At 35.0% G+C, this 19,870-nt stretch overlaps 3 protein-coding genes across 3 annotated transcripts in view; 1 reads left to right on the forward strand and 2 right to left on the reverse strand.

The window, feature by feature from the left end:
* The window catches only part of LOC125809295 (photosystem II 10 kDa polypeptide, chloroplastic), a 204,526-nt gene that overhangs the window by 63,825 nt on the left and 120,831 nt on the right, over positions 1 to 19,870 (reverse strand). The window lies entirely within an intron of this gene.
* On the forward strand, positions 1,864 to 5,663 carry LOC125809096 (F-box protein At-B-like). The gene is made up of 5 exons (XM_049488744.1): positions 1,864 to 1,899; positions 2,028 to 2,286; positions 2,947 to 3,155; positions 3,760 to 3,850; positions 3,989 to 5,663. Exons 2-5 carry the CDS (start codon positions 2,065 to 2,067, stop codon positions 5,303 to 5,305), a joined length of 1,839 nt encoding a protein of 612 aa, XP_049344701.1. The 5' UTR covers positions 1,864 to 1,899; positions 2,028 to 2,064; the 3' UTR covers positions 5,306 to 5,663.
* LOC125809221 (COP9 signalosome complex subunit 6a-like) lies at positions 6,386 to 10,419 on the reverse strand. The gene is made up of 9 exons (XM_049488879.1): positions 10,094 to 10,419; positions 9,612 to 9,700; positions 8,647 to 8,740; positions 8,384 to 8,445; positions 8,209 to 8,287; positions 7,959 to 8,051; positions 7,559 to 7,659; positions 7,231 to 7,286; positions 6,386 to 6,588 (listed from the first exon to the last, which is right to left on the reverse strand). Exons 1-9 carry the CDS (start codon positions 10,371 to 10,373, stop codon positions 6,507 to 6,509), a joined length of 936 nt encoding a protein of 311 aa, XP_049344836.1. The 5' UTR covers positions 10,374 to 10,419; the 3' UTR covers positions 6,386 to 6,506.

Raw genomic sequence — 19,870 nt, forward strand, 5'->3', positions numbered from 1 at the left:
AGTGACTATATGCGAAAGTTTTTTTTTTTTTTTGAGGGAATGAGTATTTCTTGAATTACTTTATATTGAGGTATGAAAATATAACTAGTTTGAATTTTATGACCCATTTTATATAGTTTTTCCAATCAATGTTGGTTACAAACTAATAATGAACGGGTCAAAATGGATTGAATCCCATACTAACCCATAAGCTAACTGGATCATAGAGGATTGAAATGATGTGATAGGTTGAAACATAAACCCAAGCCCAATGGCTTAGAATTGCGTATCTACAAATTTAATTTTCTCACTACTACTTCATTTATTTTTTCGTAATATATGATTTAACATATTTAGTTTTTTCATGCTAAATAGAGTAACCAGCAGAAGGATGTATAAAATAGTATACCTTTTTTAAATCTAATTTTAAGGAATTAACCGAGAAAATGCACCAACACACCAATTTATTTATTTATTTGAAAAAAATATATATGAAAATGAGTTTTTAAATCTCATTTGAACGAAAACTCTTTTTCTAAATCTTACACTAGCCGTTGGAAAGAAGAATGCTAATTATTGATTTGGATTATCTTGATCCAATATTATTACATTTACTTACTCCCTTCATTTCAAATTAATTAAATTGTTGAGGTGTTTCACACCCTTTAGAAAAAAAAAAAGACATAAATTATACATAACTTTTCATTTTTATCCTTATTAATTATTGTCAAATTTATAATTAAAATAATTAAATATTAATTAATAACTAATTCCAATACTAACTAATGAAGGGTAAAATTGGAAGAATATTCTAAAATTAGTCTTGAAAATTGAACAATTAAGTTAATTTGAAAAATGAAAAAATGTCTTAACAATTCAATTAATTTGAAATGGAGAGAGTATTATTTACTACCTCTGTTCACTTTTAATTGTCATAATTTCTTTTTTTAGAGTCAAACTATAAAAACTTTGACTAACGTTTTACAATATACTATTTTTAATCATATTGATATGCAAAAAAAATCAATTTATTGTACTTTTCATATAGTTTTTGAATATCTAGATTTTTTGTTTAAAATATTGAATTAATGTAATCTAATTTAACTTTAAAAATTAGTCAAATTGACTTTCGAAAAGTAAACCATGACAATTAAACTAGCATTAATTGAGTCAAACTAGTAATCATATGTGACTAATTGAGTCAAACTAGCATTAATTAGTTCTTGAAATAACACCTATATATATCGTTACTATTTTGGGGATCGAAATATAAAATTCTTCTGAATTATTTAAAACAATTTATCTATCCTATAAAGGTTGAGATAAAATCTTCATACATCTCATTTTTCCAGGTTTTATTCATGAAATTATACTAAAAGTAGTTGTTGTTGTTATCTCTCCTTATATGTTGAATTTTCTTTTTAATTTGTTTTGTTATTTGTTACTAATTTTATAATTGGATGAACTTGTTGAATTTTGAAGATCCGTCTAATTATAGTATTCGTTTTTAACTCATCTATTTTTAGAAGAACAATTCATACTGATTTATATATGAATGTATATCTATAAAGTTACATTTAGTATGTTATTATTAAAGTTTCCTACCTGACTTTTGATCAAATGGGGAATAATCATCAAATTTTTTCCTTTAATACAAACACAAAATAAAGTAAGCATATTCAGTTTTAACCTTTTATGTTTATAATATGTCACAAGTAAGTAAATATACCAACAAGTGTTCATTAACTAGAAAGCAATTTAAATATTTATTACTCCATTTCCCTATTATTTATTATTCACAGTGGTATTTATTACTACTGTATTAGTTTTTTCTACACCAATTTTTACCGATTTACTGTATTTTTTTTCTTATACTAATTTTTAGTATATGATTTGCTTCAATCCAGATGAGTTAAAATTGTATGCACACTATACTTTTTCGATACTGATTTGCCATGGAAAATGGGAAAACTTATGAATGGTTTTCAGCAAATGCAAATTATGAATTGATCGAATTTTTTTTTATACTTTTTGCTGGAAAATGGCAGGAAATTGTGGAATTAGGTTTTGGTATATGTTTCATCCATGGCCGGAACTGCCAAGGGACACCATACCGGAGAGGAAGGAGGAGCAGGAAGCTCCGATGGCGTTTTTGAGCCGTCAATGGATAAATTTCCAGTCCATATAATAAGTTGTATATTGGAAAAATTGGATTTGGAATCTGTTTGCACCGCCGCTTGTGTCTCTCCGACTTTCAGTTCAGCCGCCGCACAAGTTCTCCCTTCTCTATCGTCTCTCGATCTTTCAGTACGTCAATTTTTTTTCCTAATTGAACGCCCTAATTTTATTGATGTAGTTAGATAAAATGAGTTAATTAGCAGCCTGATTGAGCAGAATACATATGAAATTAGCAAATTAACAAACACTAGGTGATTTCGTGTGTAGAGTTACTTGCTTTAGGTTGCTGGTGGGAGGTGACATGTATTGCATGGAATTAGTCGAGGTGCATGCAAGTTGTCCCGGACCACGGTTAACAAAAGATAATAATTTCAATTCAATCGTCTCGAGTTAATGTTAAGTGAAATATGTTGTTCCTAGATTATCTAAAATCTTTTGTTGGATTTGTATACTCATTGATTATTACGAAATGAAATGAGTGTGAATAGAGTGGATTAGAACTCCAGGACTTATGTAGAGGAGATCATTTAATTTAGGATTGAGACGTCGTTGATTGATTATCTTAGGATTGCTTTGACTGTGAGAATTTATTGAGTTTATTGCTGGTTGATTTAGATTGACCTATTTCCGATGAATCTTATGAGTATTGAATAGAGTAAAATGCATATGGAGAATGTGCATTGATTGGGATTGATGCGTAATTGACTGTTCATTTAACCATCTTTAGTTTTGCTAATGCAATTTCTACTTCTGGGATGAAATTTTAATACTAGTATCTTTGATTTACAGGGATATTATCTCGATGAAGAGACTCTACAACAAGTCGTGCGTAGGGTCCAAGGAGCCAAGAGTTTAACTATTGATTGCCTCCAACTGAAGAATGACACCTCCATTTTCAATATTCTCGGTGAACATATCGAAGATTTGAGTTTGCTCAAATGTTCCTCTCTGTCTTACCACATTCTTAGTGCAATTAGAGGAAGGTGTCCCAACTTAAGGTATTCTCCCATGTCAAACTTCATTTTTGCTACTTTCAACAATTGACATATATAGGTAATTCACCGGTTTATAAATTCTCATCATTGATGTTAAGAGCTTTACAAGTGGTTGCAACCATTTTGTTAGGGCTTAATTAGAAGGCGTCAATCGCCTCTATTGATGGATTTTCAGACTGTTATTATCCTGAAATTCTCTCTGCATTAATGGATTTTATCTAGTTTTAATAGTTCACTTGAGCCATTACATTACAACTTGCTAAAGCTGATTTGTATTTTTTTCCCCGATATATCTGAAGCACATTTGTTAATTTGTGAACCAATTCATCTATCTGCTGAATTTAAATTTTTTCTTTGTTGACCCTTGATGGTATCTGAATTCCTTTAGGCTGTTTGGGTATAGAAAACTGCGACCTGTGTTAGCTTTTGTGCTTGGTATTCTTTAATTTCACTCTATATATCCATCTTCAGAAGATGGAACAGTCAAGATCATTAAGTCCATTGTGGTTACACCAACAATATGTTACTTTCATAATCTTGTCATTTATCCCTGGATTTATTTCCAATGTATGTTTTCTTTTTTTCTATTTTCCTTTTTCTGAATCAGGTCCTTGCTTATTGAATTTGCTGGGTGTGAAGATCCACAACTTTTCAAAAACAAACTTACAGAAATGCTCCAAAAGTTGACCTTGTTAGAGGTGAAGTATTCTCATCTTTCACATACTTCGCCTTTCTTCTTCAAATTGTCCCCGGTGCCTCTTCAAGCTTATTACTCTTACAACAAAGAGTTTTTTCTTTAGAGAGTTAGTTTTATGATTTTTTTTCCTTTCCTGCAGGTGCTGTCCATAAAAATCCGAGGGACCTACTTTGATGTATTTGATATACGACCTCTTGAACTATTTCTGCCCAAGAGTTTAAAAAAATTGAAGTTACAGCAAACGGAGGGACGCAAATTTGTCCATTGGTTAGATAAGATCAGGGATATCCCTTGGTTCAACTTGCAAAGCTTATCTCTTGTCTTGGACGTTATATCAGATAATCTTCTCATGACAGTTGTGTATTCTCTTCCTCTTTTGGTGGAGCTGGATCTTGAAGACAGACCTTTTATGGATCCAACGATACTGGACTTGACTAACATTGGACTGCAGTGTGTGCAGTCCTGCAAGCATCTAATTACCCTCGCAATTGTTCGAAGTAGTATGAATTATCCCACTGCATTTACGAGGGTGGACAATATGGGCATGTTCCTTCTTTCTGAAGGTTGTGGAAGGTTGGAATCAGTGAAACTTGGTGGGTTTGCAAACGTTACTGATGCTGGGTTTTCGTCAATTCTGTACTCATGCCGGAAACTGAAGAAATTTGAAGTGTTGACTTCACCTCTATTATCAGACTTGACGTTTCATAATATGAGAGGAGTTGCAAGGTCCCTAATTGAATTCAGGTTGATATCATGCAGGCTTCTAACTAGTGAAGCTTTGGAGGATTTGTCCTCATCGAGTAAGTTGGAGGTACTTGACACAAGTGGGTGCAGAAGCATTGCAGACCCCTGTCTCTTCTTCATATCAAGTGTTACTACACTCACAAAACTAAACTTAGCAGAAGCTGATATCACTGATAAGGGTCTTGCTTTGCTTGGTATGGGAAACTTGGGCATTACGCAGTTGTGCATCAGAGGCTGTAAGAGAGTAACTGACAAGGGAATTGAGCTTTTATTTTGTGCTGAGGGGAAAATTGGCAAGACGTTATCATTGTTGGATGTCAGTCACATTCCCGGAATAACTGATGCAGCTATATTTGCCATTGCATCTGCTGCTAAAGCATTAACTGATTTATGTCTAAGGTGCTGCTATCATGTGACTGATGCTGCAGTGAAGATGTTGGTGGATAGACCAAATCACAAGGGTAGTCTACTGCAAAAGCTTGATCTTTTTAAATGTCGAAGTCTGTCTGGTTATTCGATAATGCTACTTATGCACAAGTCTTCTTTCCGTGGTTTGCGCTGGCTTGGTGTTGGAGGTACTCTGTTAGTCAATAAAAGAAACAATTTCTCCACAATATGCAATGTGCGACCCTGGCTGGTTGTGTGTTTTGATGGCTGCCAATTTGGGTGCCATGATGGTTGGGAATTTCATCGGACCATTATGCATCGTTAACAGAAGGCAGATTTTTTAAGAGGAAATTCAACAGATCAAGATGGACCTCATCCTTGGCATCTCAAAGGCTGGCCGCGCGAAGTTCCCTTTTACATAGTAGTAACATTTCAATTAGGTATCTCCATATTTGAGTAGCACAAGTTGGTGATGCATGTTGGATTGCTTCCTAGGCTGCAACCCATCTTTTGCGTCTCTACTTGTGCTTGAGCAAGACTCTGTTTATTTTATTTTAGCCTTCTCCCTTAGTTTAGGCATTGTTGTGCTTTATTAGCTCTCTATTGTAATGAACCACCTTTTGAATTACAAACACCCTGTTAAACCGTTTTAAATGAACCATGATCATTGATCGATTATATTTGCTCTCACTCATACTTACTTGTCTACTATACTAAATATAGATGTCCACTTTTACTTTCCAAGTTTGAAAAATCAAAGATATAATTTACCATTTTTATACTTATTTAGCCCTTGTTATTAAAGTAGTATTCATTTCCTAATCGTTTGGTAGAGTGTATTAGCAAAAATGCATGCATTAATTATATGTATTAGTAATCCCTTGTTTGGTGCATTTTTTCATGCAGCATTAGTTATACACTCTATTGTGTATACCATGGATTTCTAGGTATTAGTAAATAGTAATGCAAAGGATTTAATACATGCATTAATATGGTTAAAAGTCAATTACCCCTCAAAAGTACTTTTACATCTTTTTCACCATAATTGTGAATGATACTTTTGTAAATAAATATTTTTATACAATGCATACTATTTTTAATACACCAAACCAAACAATGCATAAGAAATAATCTATGCATAACTAATACACTCTATTGGGTATTATTTTTAAGTCCAAACGCCAACTTCTAGTAATTAAAAGGGTTGGAAGGGCAGGTTACAAAGGAACGCAAACATGTACTAGTAATCAGTTTACGTTAAACAAAGTGCACTCTGATTAAAAGCTTGTAACTTGTAAAGACAAAAACCTCAACCACTTTCTGGCATTTCCATAATTGTGTTGTGCCCACAAGAATAGTAGTAGGTAATAATAACATATGGGGAAACTAAAACTAAGGAAAAACAAAAAAATAAAGTTACTATTTTGATTCCTATATTCCATACACGTGATTTCCTAAACTCGCAAAGATGTAGGTACTTGCTACAGAGGAAATTAAATAAGAGCAAGAAAACAATCCATCTACTTTCAAATAAAAGCAGTTCGTCCGCCCCTCCTACTATGCCTCTCGTATGCAGTGTTGAATTTGTCAACAAGCTCGTTCATTGTACTGCAACCATCAATAAAACAAAGACGTTAGATTCTTTATGATTTGGCTCATGGACTTCACGAAATCAGACATGACCAAGTGCACTACAAAATTTGTGGTAATACTTGTGACAGCAACTTATTTACCAGCACTTGCACTGTTCCACACTTATAGCTCTATTTTAATAGTACTAATTTGCAGATGGAGCTTAACTAATAAACAGTTTTGACGAGCTTAATTGAGAGATAAAGCTGCCTATGAACATACAAGTATAACAATATCAATTGGAAAGCCCATGGGTGTATTTAGCATAAACCTCTCTTCCGTATATCACAGCAGCCTCAATTAAGTACCTTTGATGAATTCTATTCCTTTTTTTATCAGGTGAGACAACTACTACCTCTGATGAATTTATTTCTTCTATCCGCTGTAGTCATTATCATTATTATTATTCCATCAAGGTACACTTTAGTCCTAAAAACTATATTACACTGGAAAATATATCAAGAATGAAAATGAGAAAGAAGAAAGAAGAAAGAAGGGGCGTAAAAGTTCATGTTAAAAGCTAGTTGAACAATTTTTACCAAATCACAAAATAACATATCATGATGATCAAATTAAAAAAAAAAAAAAAAAAAGTTGTAGAAGCCTCAAACATCATACCTAGAGCAGTTGGTGAACATGGCGAGGTAACTAACTAATAATGTGTCATTATACTCCTGCAACAAAAGAAAGAACAAATTAAAATGATAGAATCAGACAAGCAGTCAAGGTGCACTACAGCAAATATAAGATCTCTCATAACCAATTTGCAGGTCATAACTCGAACTAGTAGTCACCATTTACAGATCTTGAGGTTCTAATCAGGGAACCAAAAAGAAGAAACCCAGTGAACTCTAGTGAAGATACACACAAACAGACAGACAGACACACACACACACACACACTTGTGTATCTGCAACTCTACTGAATAAGCTCAAAATGCACTCACCATCAAGAAATCATCTCTAAATTTCTCCGACTCAATAGCTGGTAATCTTCTTAAAAGACTAGAGACCTGCCTCAAAAGTGAATTATCACAAGGGATATCACCTGCACCCACAGAAACTACAACATTAAAATCTTTGGATAAATAAATAAACTCATCAGGCAAACATTTGAGGAGCAGAAATGTCAAGGGAAAAAATATTCCTCTTAACTTATACACAGTTTCTAAGTCTATCTCAAGCATCTGGATTCACCTGTCCATTTAGGGAAAACTTAACTTTTACTCGAGTTGTATAATATAAATATATAATAAATTTTAAGATGATTAGGTGAGTCTCCCAGTTAAAGCACTTCCTTCACAATCAATTTAAATGTAATTTCAAGTCCCAACAAGTTCTAAATACCTTTTTGCATTGCAAGCAGATAGTGATGTAGCACTCTGATTCTGCTATTCAGCATCTTAATGGCACTATGTATGCCAGTGAGGTGGGCAGCCACTGTAGAAAACAGAACATGTAAGTCCTAGACAAGCTCTGCCATTGTTGGTAGTGGAGAAGATAAAATAGCAGATGATTCTAGTATTGTTAAGCACTGTTGCAAGCTTGGAATTGCAAAAAAAAAAAGAAAAAGAAAAAGGAAGTTAATAGTGCTCACACTGAGTTGCAGCAGAACCTCCATCAGATGGTTTAAGATGAGCAACATGATCAACAGAAATCCGTTCAGCTTCAACAGTCTAGCAAGCAATGAGATATTTGAAAAACACAAAGGATTTGATTAAGGTGCTCCCAAGAACTAGTTGACAAGACAAAAAAAATTGGTAAGACTGTACCTCTATCTGGTAGCTTGCTTGGACAAAAATAAGTTGTGGGATGCCATCAATGACGTGCAGCTCTTGGTACCAACAAACAGTTTCAAAACAAAAATATTAGGCACCAGAAGAACTTATTTCACAAAAACAGCTGCAGCTAGATGATGTTTATAAATATATTTTATTCTAACAGGGACAACAAGACAAATTTCTGCCAATAAAAGTTGCCACATTGATTTCAGATATTCATCATAGAGCAATGGTCATATTGACTATATACACACCACTTTCATAGATAGTAAGTGGCAGGTCCTTCTGTGCATGATTGATGGAAGGATTGAGAAGCACGTACACAGGACTTTCATTGATATCCATCAACTGATACAAAGAAATATATAACAAGGTTATTTGTTGCCAAATACATAATATTCTTATTGTAGATGGACAATAACTATGGAAAGAAATACAATCTATTAGAAAGATTAGGCAAATTAATCATCTCCAAATAAAGTAATATTTGAATCACAGGCCTTGACTGACATATCCCATCCCCACCCCAAAAATGAAACTACCTTCACAAACAAAAGAAGATGTTACAATAGCCCTACTCCACTAAATAATGATTGAGACCATGAAACATCAATAGCACTTTTCTTTCCTCTTGTAATTCTGATGTTCAAAGATATATGATCAAATCATTCCCCATCGAGAGTATAATGCTGGGGCATCTCGTATAAACTGATCCTCTTGTGATAGTTTTCCAGTACTAAATCATCCAAAGGTTATGACACAGGTGTCAGCACCTCTTCTTCACTGTGATACTAAAACCATTTGAGGAAGAAAAGACAGAGAACATGACTCGATAATCTTTTTATATACAAGTATTTATGTAACACATGCTTGGTATGGTACCAATTCTCCACCTCCTATTACAATTTTTGCTTCACCTCTACCTACCATATGTGAATTGAAAAGGCAGCCATTTGTTTCTTGAAAAGACACAATTTCTACTACTAAATATTATTAACTTCCTGAATAGCATCATTCTATGGAATTTATAGTCATCTTTTCCCTTTTACCAGATAACCATCCTCTCTTTCGCACGCAGAAAAGTACGAGTTGCCTTGAGTTCTATCTTTCTCCTCTTAATTAACAAGCAAAAATAACAAAAAGTGATAAATAAGTTTGAAAACAAAAGGAATTCAATAAGGTGATCAAATACAAATTTCCGGAGATGTAAAGAACTCACAGCTTTGTGAATAAGCATATCCGATTCTTGTGCATCACTCCCCGATGAATACCATCCCAGTACATAAAAGTTAGGGAAAACCTTCTTATCTGCACAAAATTCCCAGCTTAAGTATTATGAGCTACAAACGTAACTGTATATAGAATTTCAACTATCAAGTTATCAAAAACCAGCTACAAGCTATTGTTAGTCTTAGACATAACTTGGTAATTGTCTATCTTAAGCATAGGTTGATACCTCAACAAAATAAGACAACTAACCTGCCACAACAGATCAAACACTGCTACAATGGTATAAGATAAACTCATGAAAGTATATAAAATTCAATCTCAAACTAATTCGAGTAGCAATATGGATGACGGATCATGTGTTTGCTCTATTCACGCTCATATCATTCTAATACAATATAGTTTGCCTTTTATAACCAAATTAATGATTTACTAAAACTGGAATTATGAATTCTAAAGGTGAAGAAAACTCACAGAGCTCCTGCTTCTTCTCGAGGAAAGCGCGGTCGAGGGAGTGAGTAGCGGGATCATAGAGTAGTTCGAAGCTGTTGAAGATCTCAACAGTACGACCACTCTGTACGCCGATTACACAGCCGAAAACCCTAGGCGGTGCGGAAGGTGAATCAGCACCGTTGGAGGAGTGGGAAGAAGGAGGTTGGGATTGGGACTTGACACGAGTGTAGTGATCCGATACGTTGAGTATCACCAAAGGATGAAGCTTAAATGTCAAGCCGCTACTCGACGATGACGCCATTATCACCGTTCCTCTTCCCGGAGCTGCCTTAAGGTTCGCCGGGGAACAAATTTCGGAGAAGAGAAGAAGGGTAAATTTTCAATTTCTGCCGTGGGCTCTAATTCATTAATTTTCTATTCTGCTTTCAAAAGATATACTAATTTTTATAGTATAAAGTGATAAATTCTACTGTAAATGACAACTTTGTTAATAAAACTTAAAGGAGTTAACTTTGAGAAAATTGTATGAAATAACAAATTATTAATTCAAATTAAATGTTATAGCCATAATTTTTTTTATTTGTAATTCGTAGCAAACATTCCATGTTTTTTGTCATTCCATTTGTATACCGAAATATACAAATGTAGGACCCATTTATATACCGATATATACAAATGCAGAATTCATTGTATACTGAAATATACAAATGCATGACCCATTTGTATATCGAAATATACAAATGCAAGACTCATTTGTATACCGAAATATGCAAATGCAGGACCCATTTGTATATCGAAATATACAAATACAGGACCCATTTGTATACCGAAATATACAAATGCAAGACCCATTTGTATACCGAAATATACAAATGCAAGACCCATTTGTATACTGAAATATACAAATAGACCAAAATACAGATTTTTTATGTATATGTATATCGAAATATACAGATTAATAGTCATAGCAAACATAAAGTTTGTTATAGAGCGCAATTATACAAACTATAACTATAACATACAAATATGATTTTTACGTTTGGATTCTATATAGCTATAACATACAAATAGTTGCTCTTGATTATATACACAGCTATTTCTCGAAGGATGAACCTTGAACTAGTTTGGATTCTATATGGATATTGAACTTTCACATATGGCAGTTTTTGTATAGTAGTATCTGGATGGTTAATTTTTTTTTTTTATGCCATAGAGATTCTGCATCTTAATCTTACTGAAAAGTTTGTATGCATGCTGATAATTGATTTCAGCTTTCCTTATATATAGACAGTTGGATCTTTTTACAATTTTTCTCATAGAGAATACTCCCCCCCCCCCCCTCGTGATGTACTTAATAAATTGTGAAGCATCAACATCCCCTATGCTAAGAGATGTTATTTACATCACGCTCCTTGGGTGCCACCTTTCTATGGGCTCTTTGTGAACACGAGAGTTCACAAGATGCTTTGTGCATCGAGCTGTCCTTTTTAATTTGCAAAATGTTTGATGGCTAGGCTTATTTCTACTTAACAGTGGTAGGTCAACCATTATCTTTTATCTAACATGGTTAAATAGCTTCATGGTAGATTTATTTCATGTGGCAAAAATTAGTGGTCAATGAGCATAGAGTTGCAAGGAACCAAAAGATCTCTCACTACATCCTAGAGGGAGCTTTGTTGTCCTTCTCAATCAATTAGTCTACCTATAGGGTGGAAATCATATCACAAAAAAAATTACTCACTAATACACACAAAAAATTAAGAAAATCGCCCACTTTCTTTTGAGTGGTTCCTAAATGTTATAAAAATGGTGTGAATTATGGTGAGAATATATGTACCACTCCGTCAGGTTATTAGAAAGAATCCTAAAAAGGTTTTGCAAAAAAAGTGCATGAAAGTCGTATCACTAAAAAATTAATTAGCTAGCACACGAAAATATGAGAAAATTGCCTAATTCCTATTGAGTGGTCCTAAATGCTAAAAAAATGGCGTGAATCATAGTAAGGCTATCCGTACCGCTCTCCCAAGTCATTATGGAGGATTATGTAAAATTTTTGAAAAAATAGTGTCCAGAAACCATATCATCGAAAAATTCATTGACTAACACACAAAAACTGAGAAAATGGCCTAATTTTGTTGAGTGACTTCTAAATGCTAAAAGATCGACGCAGATTAGGGTGAGGCTATACGTACTGCTCCCATAGGTAATAACGGTTTTGCCAAAAAAGTGCTAAGAAGTCATATCACTAAAAAATTCATTAACTAACACACAAAAAATTGAGAAAATCGCCTAATTCTTGTTGAGTACCCCCTAAATGTTGAAAATATGGTGCAGATTATGGTAAGACTATATTTACCACTCCCCCCAGGTCATTACGGAGGATCCTGTAATGCAAAAAGTGCCGGAAATCCAAATCACCAAAAAATTCATTAATTAACACACGAAAACTAAGAAAATTGCATAATTCTAATGAATGGCCTCTAAATGATAAAAAAAAATAGCACGGGTCATGGTGAGCCTATACATTCCGCTCCACCAAGTCATAAGGATGGTATTGAAAATGTTTTGCAAAAAAAGTGACTAGAAGCCATATAAACAAAAAATTTGTTGCCCAACACTCACAAAAAAACAAAAAAAACCACCTAATTCTTGTTGAATGACTCTTTAATGCCAAAAAAAGGAATGGATCATGGTGAAACTATATGTATCACTCCTCCATGTCATTAAAGAGGGTCCTGTAAAGTTTTTTCATAAAAATAGCTCGTAAGCCCGTAACTCTGGGCCTCGTTTGAACTTGAAAATGCAGATGTTTGCCCATCGGGACCAACTCACACCATTAATAAGGTCTTAATTGACGCCTAAAAAAAATTTCACCCAAAAACCAGTTGGGATCACATATCACCCAAAATCCGTGGACTATAACACATGTAAAATGGTAAATTTGGTATTTCCTACTCTAGGCTTCGTTTGTACTTGAAAATATGGATGTTTGCCCCTCGGGCCCAACTCACGCCATTAGTAAGGTCTTAACGGATGCCCGAAAAAAAGAGGCCAAAAACCCATCGAAATCACGTATTACCCAAAATTCATGAACTATAGCACACGTAAAACGGTAAATTTGGTCATTCCCGCTCTAGGCCTCGTTTGAACTTGAAAATGCGGATGTTTGCCCCTCGGACTAACTCACACTATTAAAAAGGTCTCAACGGACGCCCACAAAAAAGTCCAGCCAAAAAACCATCGGGATCATGCATCATCCAAAATCCATGGACTATAGCATACGTAAAACGGTAATTTGGTCATTCCCGCTCCGAGCCTCATTTGAACTTGAAAATGCGAACGTTTGGCCCTCGAGACCAACTAACACCATTAATAAGGTCTTAACGGATGCCCAAAAAAAATTTCGACAGAAAACCCATCACGATCGCGTATCACCCAAAATTCATGGACTATAACACACATATAACGATAAATTTGGTCATTTCTATTGTGTGCCTCGTTTGAACTTGAAAATGCATACATTTTCCCCTCGAGACCAACTTACGCCATTAATAAGTTCTTAACGGATGCCCACAGTAAATTTCTGCAGAAAACCCATCACGATCGCGTATCACCCAAAATCATAGAGTATAACATATATATAATGGTAAATTTGGTCATTCCTATTGTGGCCCTCGTTTGAACTTTAAAATGTAGACATTTGCCCCTCAAGACCAATTACGCCATTAATAAGGTCCTAACGGACCCCTAAAAAAAATTTGGCCAAAAATTCAAAGAAATCACGTATCATCCAAAATCTATGGACTATAGCACACGTAGAACAGTAAATTTGGTCATTCCCGTTGTAGGCCATGTTTGTACTTGAAAATATGGACGTTTGCCCCTCGGAACAAACTCACGCCATTAATAAGGTCTTAACGGACACTCACAAATAATTTTGGTCAAAAATCCGTCGGGATCACCTATCACCCAAAATCCATGGACTATTATAACATATGTAAAATGTTGAATTTGGTCATTCCCTCTTTAGGCATCATTTGAACTTGAAAATGTAGACGTTTTCCCCTCGGGACTAATTCACGCCATTAATAAGGTCTTAACAAACGCTTACAAACTTTTTTGGCCAAAAACCTATCGGGATGACGTATTATCTAAAATTCATGAACTATAGCACACGTAAAATGGTAAATTTGGTCATTCACGCTCCGAGCCTCATTTAAACTTGAAAATACAGACGTTTTTCCCTCGGGACCAACTAACGCCATTAAAAAAGTCTTAAAGGTCGCCCACAAAAAGTTTTGACCAAAAACCCGTCGAGATCACGTATCACCGAAAATTCATAGACTATAACACACGTATAATGATAAATTTGGTCATTCCCACTATGAGCCTCGTTTGAACTTGAAAATGCATACATTTTCCCCTCGAGACCAACTTACGCCATTAATAAGGTTTTAACGAACCCCCACAATAAATTTCGGCAGAAAACCCATCATTATCGTGTATCACCGAAAATTCATAGACTATAACATACGTATAACGGTAAATTTGGTCATTCCCGTGGTGGGCCTCGTTCAAACTTGAAAATGAACACATTTACACCTTGAGACCAACTTACGCCATTAATAAGGTTTTAACGGACGTCCACAATAAATTTTGGCCAAAAACCCATTGAGATCACGCATCATCCAAAATCTATGAACTATAGCACACGTAGAACAATAAATTTGGTCAAATCCGCTCCGAACCTCGTTCAAACTTGAAAATGCAGACGTTTGCTTCTCGAAATAAACTCACGTCATTAATAAGGTCTTAACGGACACCCACAACTAATTTTGGTCAAAAACCCATCGGAATCACCTATCACCCAAAATCCATGGACTATAGCACATGTAAAACGTTAAATTTAGTCATTCCCGGGCCTCGTTTGAAATTGAAAATGAAAATGCGGACGTTTACACCTTGGGACCAACTCACGCCATTAATAAGGTCTTAACAAACGCTTACAAAATTTTTTGGCCAAAAACCTATCGATATCACGTATCATCTAAAATACATGGACTATAGCACACGTAAAATGGTAAATTTGGTCATTCACGCTCTAGGCCTCGTTTGAACTTGAAAATGCGAATGTTTGCCCCTCGGGACCAACACACACCATTAATAAGGTCTTAACGGATGTCCATAAAAAATTTTGGCCAAAAACACGTCGAGATCACGTATCACTCAAAATTCATAGACTATAACACACGTAAAATAGTAAATTTGGTCATTTCCGCTTTGGACCTTGTTTGAACTTAAAAATACGGACGTTTGCCCGTCAAAACAAACTCACACCATTAGTAGCATTTTAACATTCAAAAACCTGACGAGATCACGTATCACCCAAAATCCATGAATTATAGGACACGTAAAATGGTAAATTTGGTCATTCCCCCTCTGGCCTTGTTTGAGCTTGAAATGCAGACGTTTGCACCTCAAGACCAACTGATGCCACTAATAAGGTCTTAACGGACGCCCACAATTTTGTTTGGCTAAAAGTCCATTGGGATAACATATCACCCAAAATTTGGTCATTCCCGCTTTGAGTCTCGCTTGAAATTGAAAATGCAGACGTTTGCCCCTCGGGACCAACTCACGCCATTAATAAGGTTTTAACGGACGTCCAAAATAAATTTCGGCCGAAAATCTGTCGAGATCACGTATCACCTAAAATTCATGGATTATAGCACACGTAAAATGGTAAATTTATTTAATCCCGCTTTGGACCTCGTTTGAACTTGAAAATGCAGACGTTTTCCCCTCGAGACAAGCTCACACTATTAATAAGGTTTTAACGGACGCCCAAAAAACATTTTTTCAAGATGTCAAATCCATTGGTTAATACACACGAAAGACTAAGAAGGTCGTGCAATTCCTAAAAATTATTTTGTAAATGTGTAAATATGCCTTAAACAATGGTGGGACTATACACAATGTGTATCATCTCACAACTTGAAATAGCTAGAAAGAAGCTAAGAGCTTGAAATAATCATTTTTGGGAAGTATAAGGAAATCTGGAAATTTATAAGTAAGTTAAAGTTAAGATTTTGGTAAACTTCAATCGACCATAACTCCTAGCTAAGAACGAGTTAGGTGTAGTTCCAGATGTGGTTGGAAAGCTCTTATTTTTATCTTTCTAACGCCGCCAAGTTTGCATGATTTCGAATTCGTAAGAGTGAGTTACGTCCTTTGTAAGTTGGGATGTTCGAATAAAGAAATGCCCAATCCGGATTTTTAAAGGGTAGTTTGGTCTTTTCCTTACCCAATTAATTAAATTCGTTTCTTAGTAAAATAATTGGGGTCAAGACTGATTTAGTTCAGTTTACACTTTTGAAAATTAGAGTTAGGGTTTTTGGAAAAAGAACGCAAGAGAAAGGAAAGAAGAAAAACAAGATTCACCAAGAACGATCGATTTTGGTTGTGGATTCGCCAAGAAGTTGATCCTACAAGGTATGTGAGTCTCTCATAGGTTGGGTTCATTCACCCATGCGCCAAACATTTTTAGTTTCAGCGCAATTCGTCCTAAAAGAGTTTAAAAGTTGATGTTCTTGACATGAATTCTTGAATTTAAATGTTGTTCTTGAATTGGGTTGAATTGTGGAGTTTCTGAGATCTTTACGTTGTGTTTTAGAGTTAGTTTGAGTTAGGTTCTTGAGTACATACGCTGGGTATCGGGACCTAAAATGAATTTGAGGAAAATATTTGAGTTTAGGCGAATTGGGGCTGGAAAATGAAGAAGGAAAAAGTCGAGCAGGCTTCGTCAAACAAGTCTGCGTTGCGGACTTGTTCCCCAGTGAACAAAGATTGACTCCGCGTCGCGGACAGGACGCGGACTCCTATATCTCAAAATTTAATTTCGCCAGTATTTATTTAAAAACATCTCCGCATTACTAACTTTTTTTCAAGATGATGATTTCGTAACTTTTCTCAAGTTTAGCTCTTTGAAATCAATCCTAAACATCATGAGATCTTTCCAAACACAAATCATAATCCTTGAATCTATAATTCAATTCAAGGATCAGTTGAGAGTCAATTCAAGCAAGAGTTAAGATGAAAGTCTAGAGTCAAGTAAGAGAAGTTTATTTCAAGTTTTCATAAGTCTTTTACAAACGTTTTAACGTTGTTTTAAGACTTAAAACTTTGAGTTCAGTAAAGAGTAAAGAGTAAAGTTTGAAGTCCTTTTGTTCAAAAGTATATGGGGACTAAGTATTCCCAAAGAGTTTATAAATGTTTTCACATTTAAATAAGAACAGAAACTGAGATTTTCAAAGAACTTTCGGGCTAGTTTTCAGAAAAAAAAAGTAATAGCTTTCTAAATGAAGCAAACAGGGAAACTGAAATTTCCAAGATAACCTTTGAGCTAAGCTTTTGAGCAATAATCTCAAATCACAGAAGAAGTATGTTTTTAAAACATAAAGAGTTAGTATATTTTCGAGAGTAGTATTGAGCACCGATGGGGAAGAATTCATACAACTATCAGCCCAATTAAACCATGTAGCCATTATGGGTAGAAAATAGTCATACTTTTTAGATGAACCTTTTTCGAAATAGACTAGTAGATCCATTAGGCAGTTCAAGTCTTATACCTTTGGCCGGGTATAGGATGCGCTGGCAGCGTGATGAAGATCGATGTATCATCACAATAGCTCTTATGTGATGGTTGTTGGTTAGAGAAACTCCCACATCAGTACTTTGTATGTTTATATACGTCAGTTCATTGTATTTTTAAATACATCTCAGAGTTATTTGTATCTTGCATACACACAGAGTTGATATCATGTTTTTAAACAGTTTTTCTTTATATTGCACTTGTTTTTAAACTGCTTTATATTGAAATGAGTTCAGTCAGATTGAGTTGAGTTGAGCCAAGTAAGTTATTTATTTTCTCTCAGATTCTTTCTAGCTTATGTTGTTTTAGCATTTCAACTCGCATACTCGTACATTCAATGTACTGATGCCAGTTGACCTGCATCGTATTATGATGCAGATACATGTAACCAAGATCAGCATCCAGCGTCTTGTTGATCAGGTTCAGCACTCAGAGTCAGTTGGTGAGCCTCCTTGCATTCCGGAGGATCCATTTCATTGCTTTCTAGCTTAGTTCATTAGGATGTTGTGGGGCCTGTCCCAACATCCATCTCAATTGTTTAGAGGCTTCATAGACAGATAGACAGTCAGTTAGTCAATTCAGTTGTCTTTACTTTTCATTTCATATGTTAAAGACTTGAGTTTGCCTTTATGGCCAGTTGAATGTTCATTTATAACATTCTAGTTACTTCATGAATGTGTATGTGATGAGTTAAGTCTTTCGCTGAGTTAAGTAAGCCAGATCAAGGGTTCGCTTGGGGCCAGCAATGGTCTTCGAGTGCTAGCCACTCCCAGGGTGTAGGCTCGGGGGGTGACACAATGCTTCCCCATTTCATTGTGGCTTTGTGAGTGTACTTAGTGTTGACACCCAATTTTGACCCTCCACAATTGAATTAATTTCCAAGCTTCTTCAATTTCAAATAATTTAAAATAATTGTTTTCGAAAAAAAAAAAAAAACTTTCAAAATCATTTTTTCAAGACTTTTTCCAATTTTTCATATAGATTATATGTTTTTATATTGATTATATATATATTCTTCATTTTAATTGAATATTTGAGAAAATCAGTTTACCGAAAAATAATGTTTTGATTGAGTATGTTTTATTTCTCTAATATATATATACACACACACACTAATTCATGAGTTAATTGGTATAGTCGATCTTTTATTTCAAAATAGTTATTTTATTTTGTTAAAATTAAGAAGCTCGTTAATTGATTATATTAATTCGACTTATTTTAATTTTTTAGTCGAATTCACCAATCAAAGCTAGCCAATCCCATTTCACTTTAAACCAAGCTTTGGGCCAACTTGCTAATTTGAACCCAAGTTTCAATTTCAATTAACCTTCCCAGCCAAATTCCCACTCTAAATAATCTTGACCCAATCCATTTCCCCTTAACCCGGTCCATTTATTTTGTTCAACAAAGAGTTAACAACTATTCCAAACAACGAAGGCAAACAACAGCACACGAAAATCTCACGGAGACGGACGGAAAGCAGCGGCAACAGGCAGTATGCTGCCTTTTCTTGTCTTGTTCCTCAACGTCCCTCTCCGATAGTACTGTTCCAGCCGTTATTCCAGTAAAAGCAGCAGGCATTTTCATCCTTGTGGCGTGAGATTGAGGGACATAACATCTCAAAGACACTCAATCGATCGAGACCCTCCATCTCATTCCAATCCGTTTGAAATGAGGATCAATTCGGTATATTCTTCCGTCCTTGGAGAGAATTTGGGAGGGAATTTTCAAATTCGTGGGCCTTGTTCTTATCCAACTTCTTGGCCCTTTTCCCAAACGCCGAACCCTAGTTTTTCCTTATAAATACCCATGTTATTTCACTGAATAGGGGGGTTCTGGATGGATATAGAAAGAGATATAAGGTTTACAACGAAATCAATTTAGATAGTCCAAAGCTTTAAGGTTTAAATTTTTCATAAGGCCCCGTCCTTGAAGTTTTCATCCAAGCTTTCCGGAAAAGCTCATTTGGTGGTGGAAGCTCGTTGCTTGCCACTCGTCATCCCAGTTCCTGCTCAACGAAAGGTAATTCTTTCTTCTTCTTAATATATATATTTTATTTTTGTTGTGTGACGGGATCAGATTAGTTTGTCGTATTTGCTAGAAATTTGGTTCTTGCTTTCCAGTATCTTAGTATTATGAAAACAACT

The sequence above is a fragment of the Solanum verrucosum genome, unplaced genomic scaffold (genome assembly GCF_900185275.1).
Source record: "Solanum verrucosum unplaced genomic scaffold, falcon-dt-bn FXZP01000277.1, whole genome shotgun sequence".
Taxonomy (NCBI): Eukaryota; Viridiplantae; Streptophyta; class Magnoliopsida; order Solanales; family Solanaceae; genus Solanum; species Solanum verrucosum.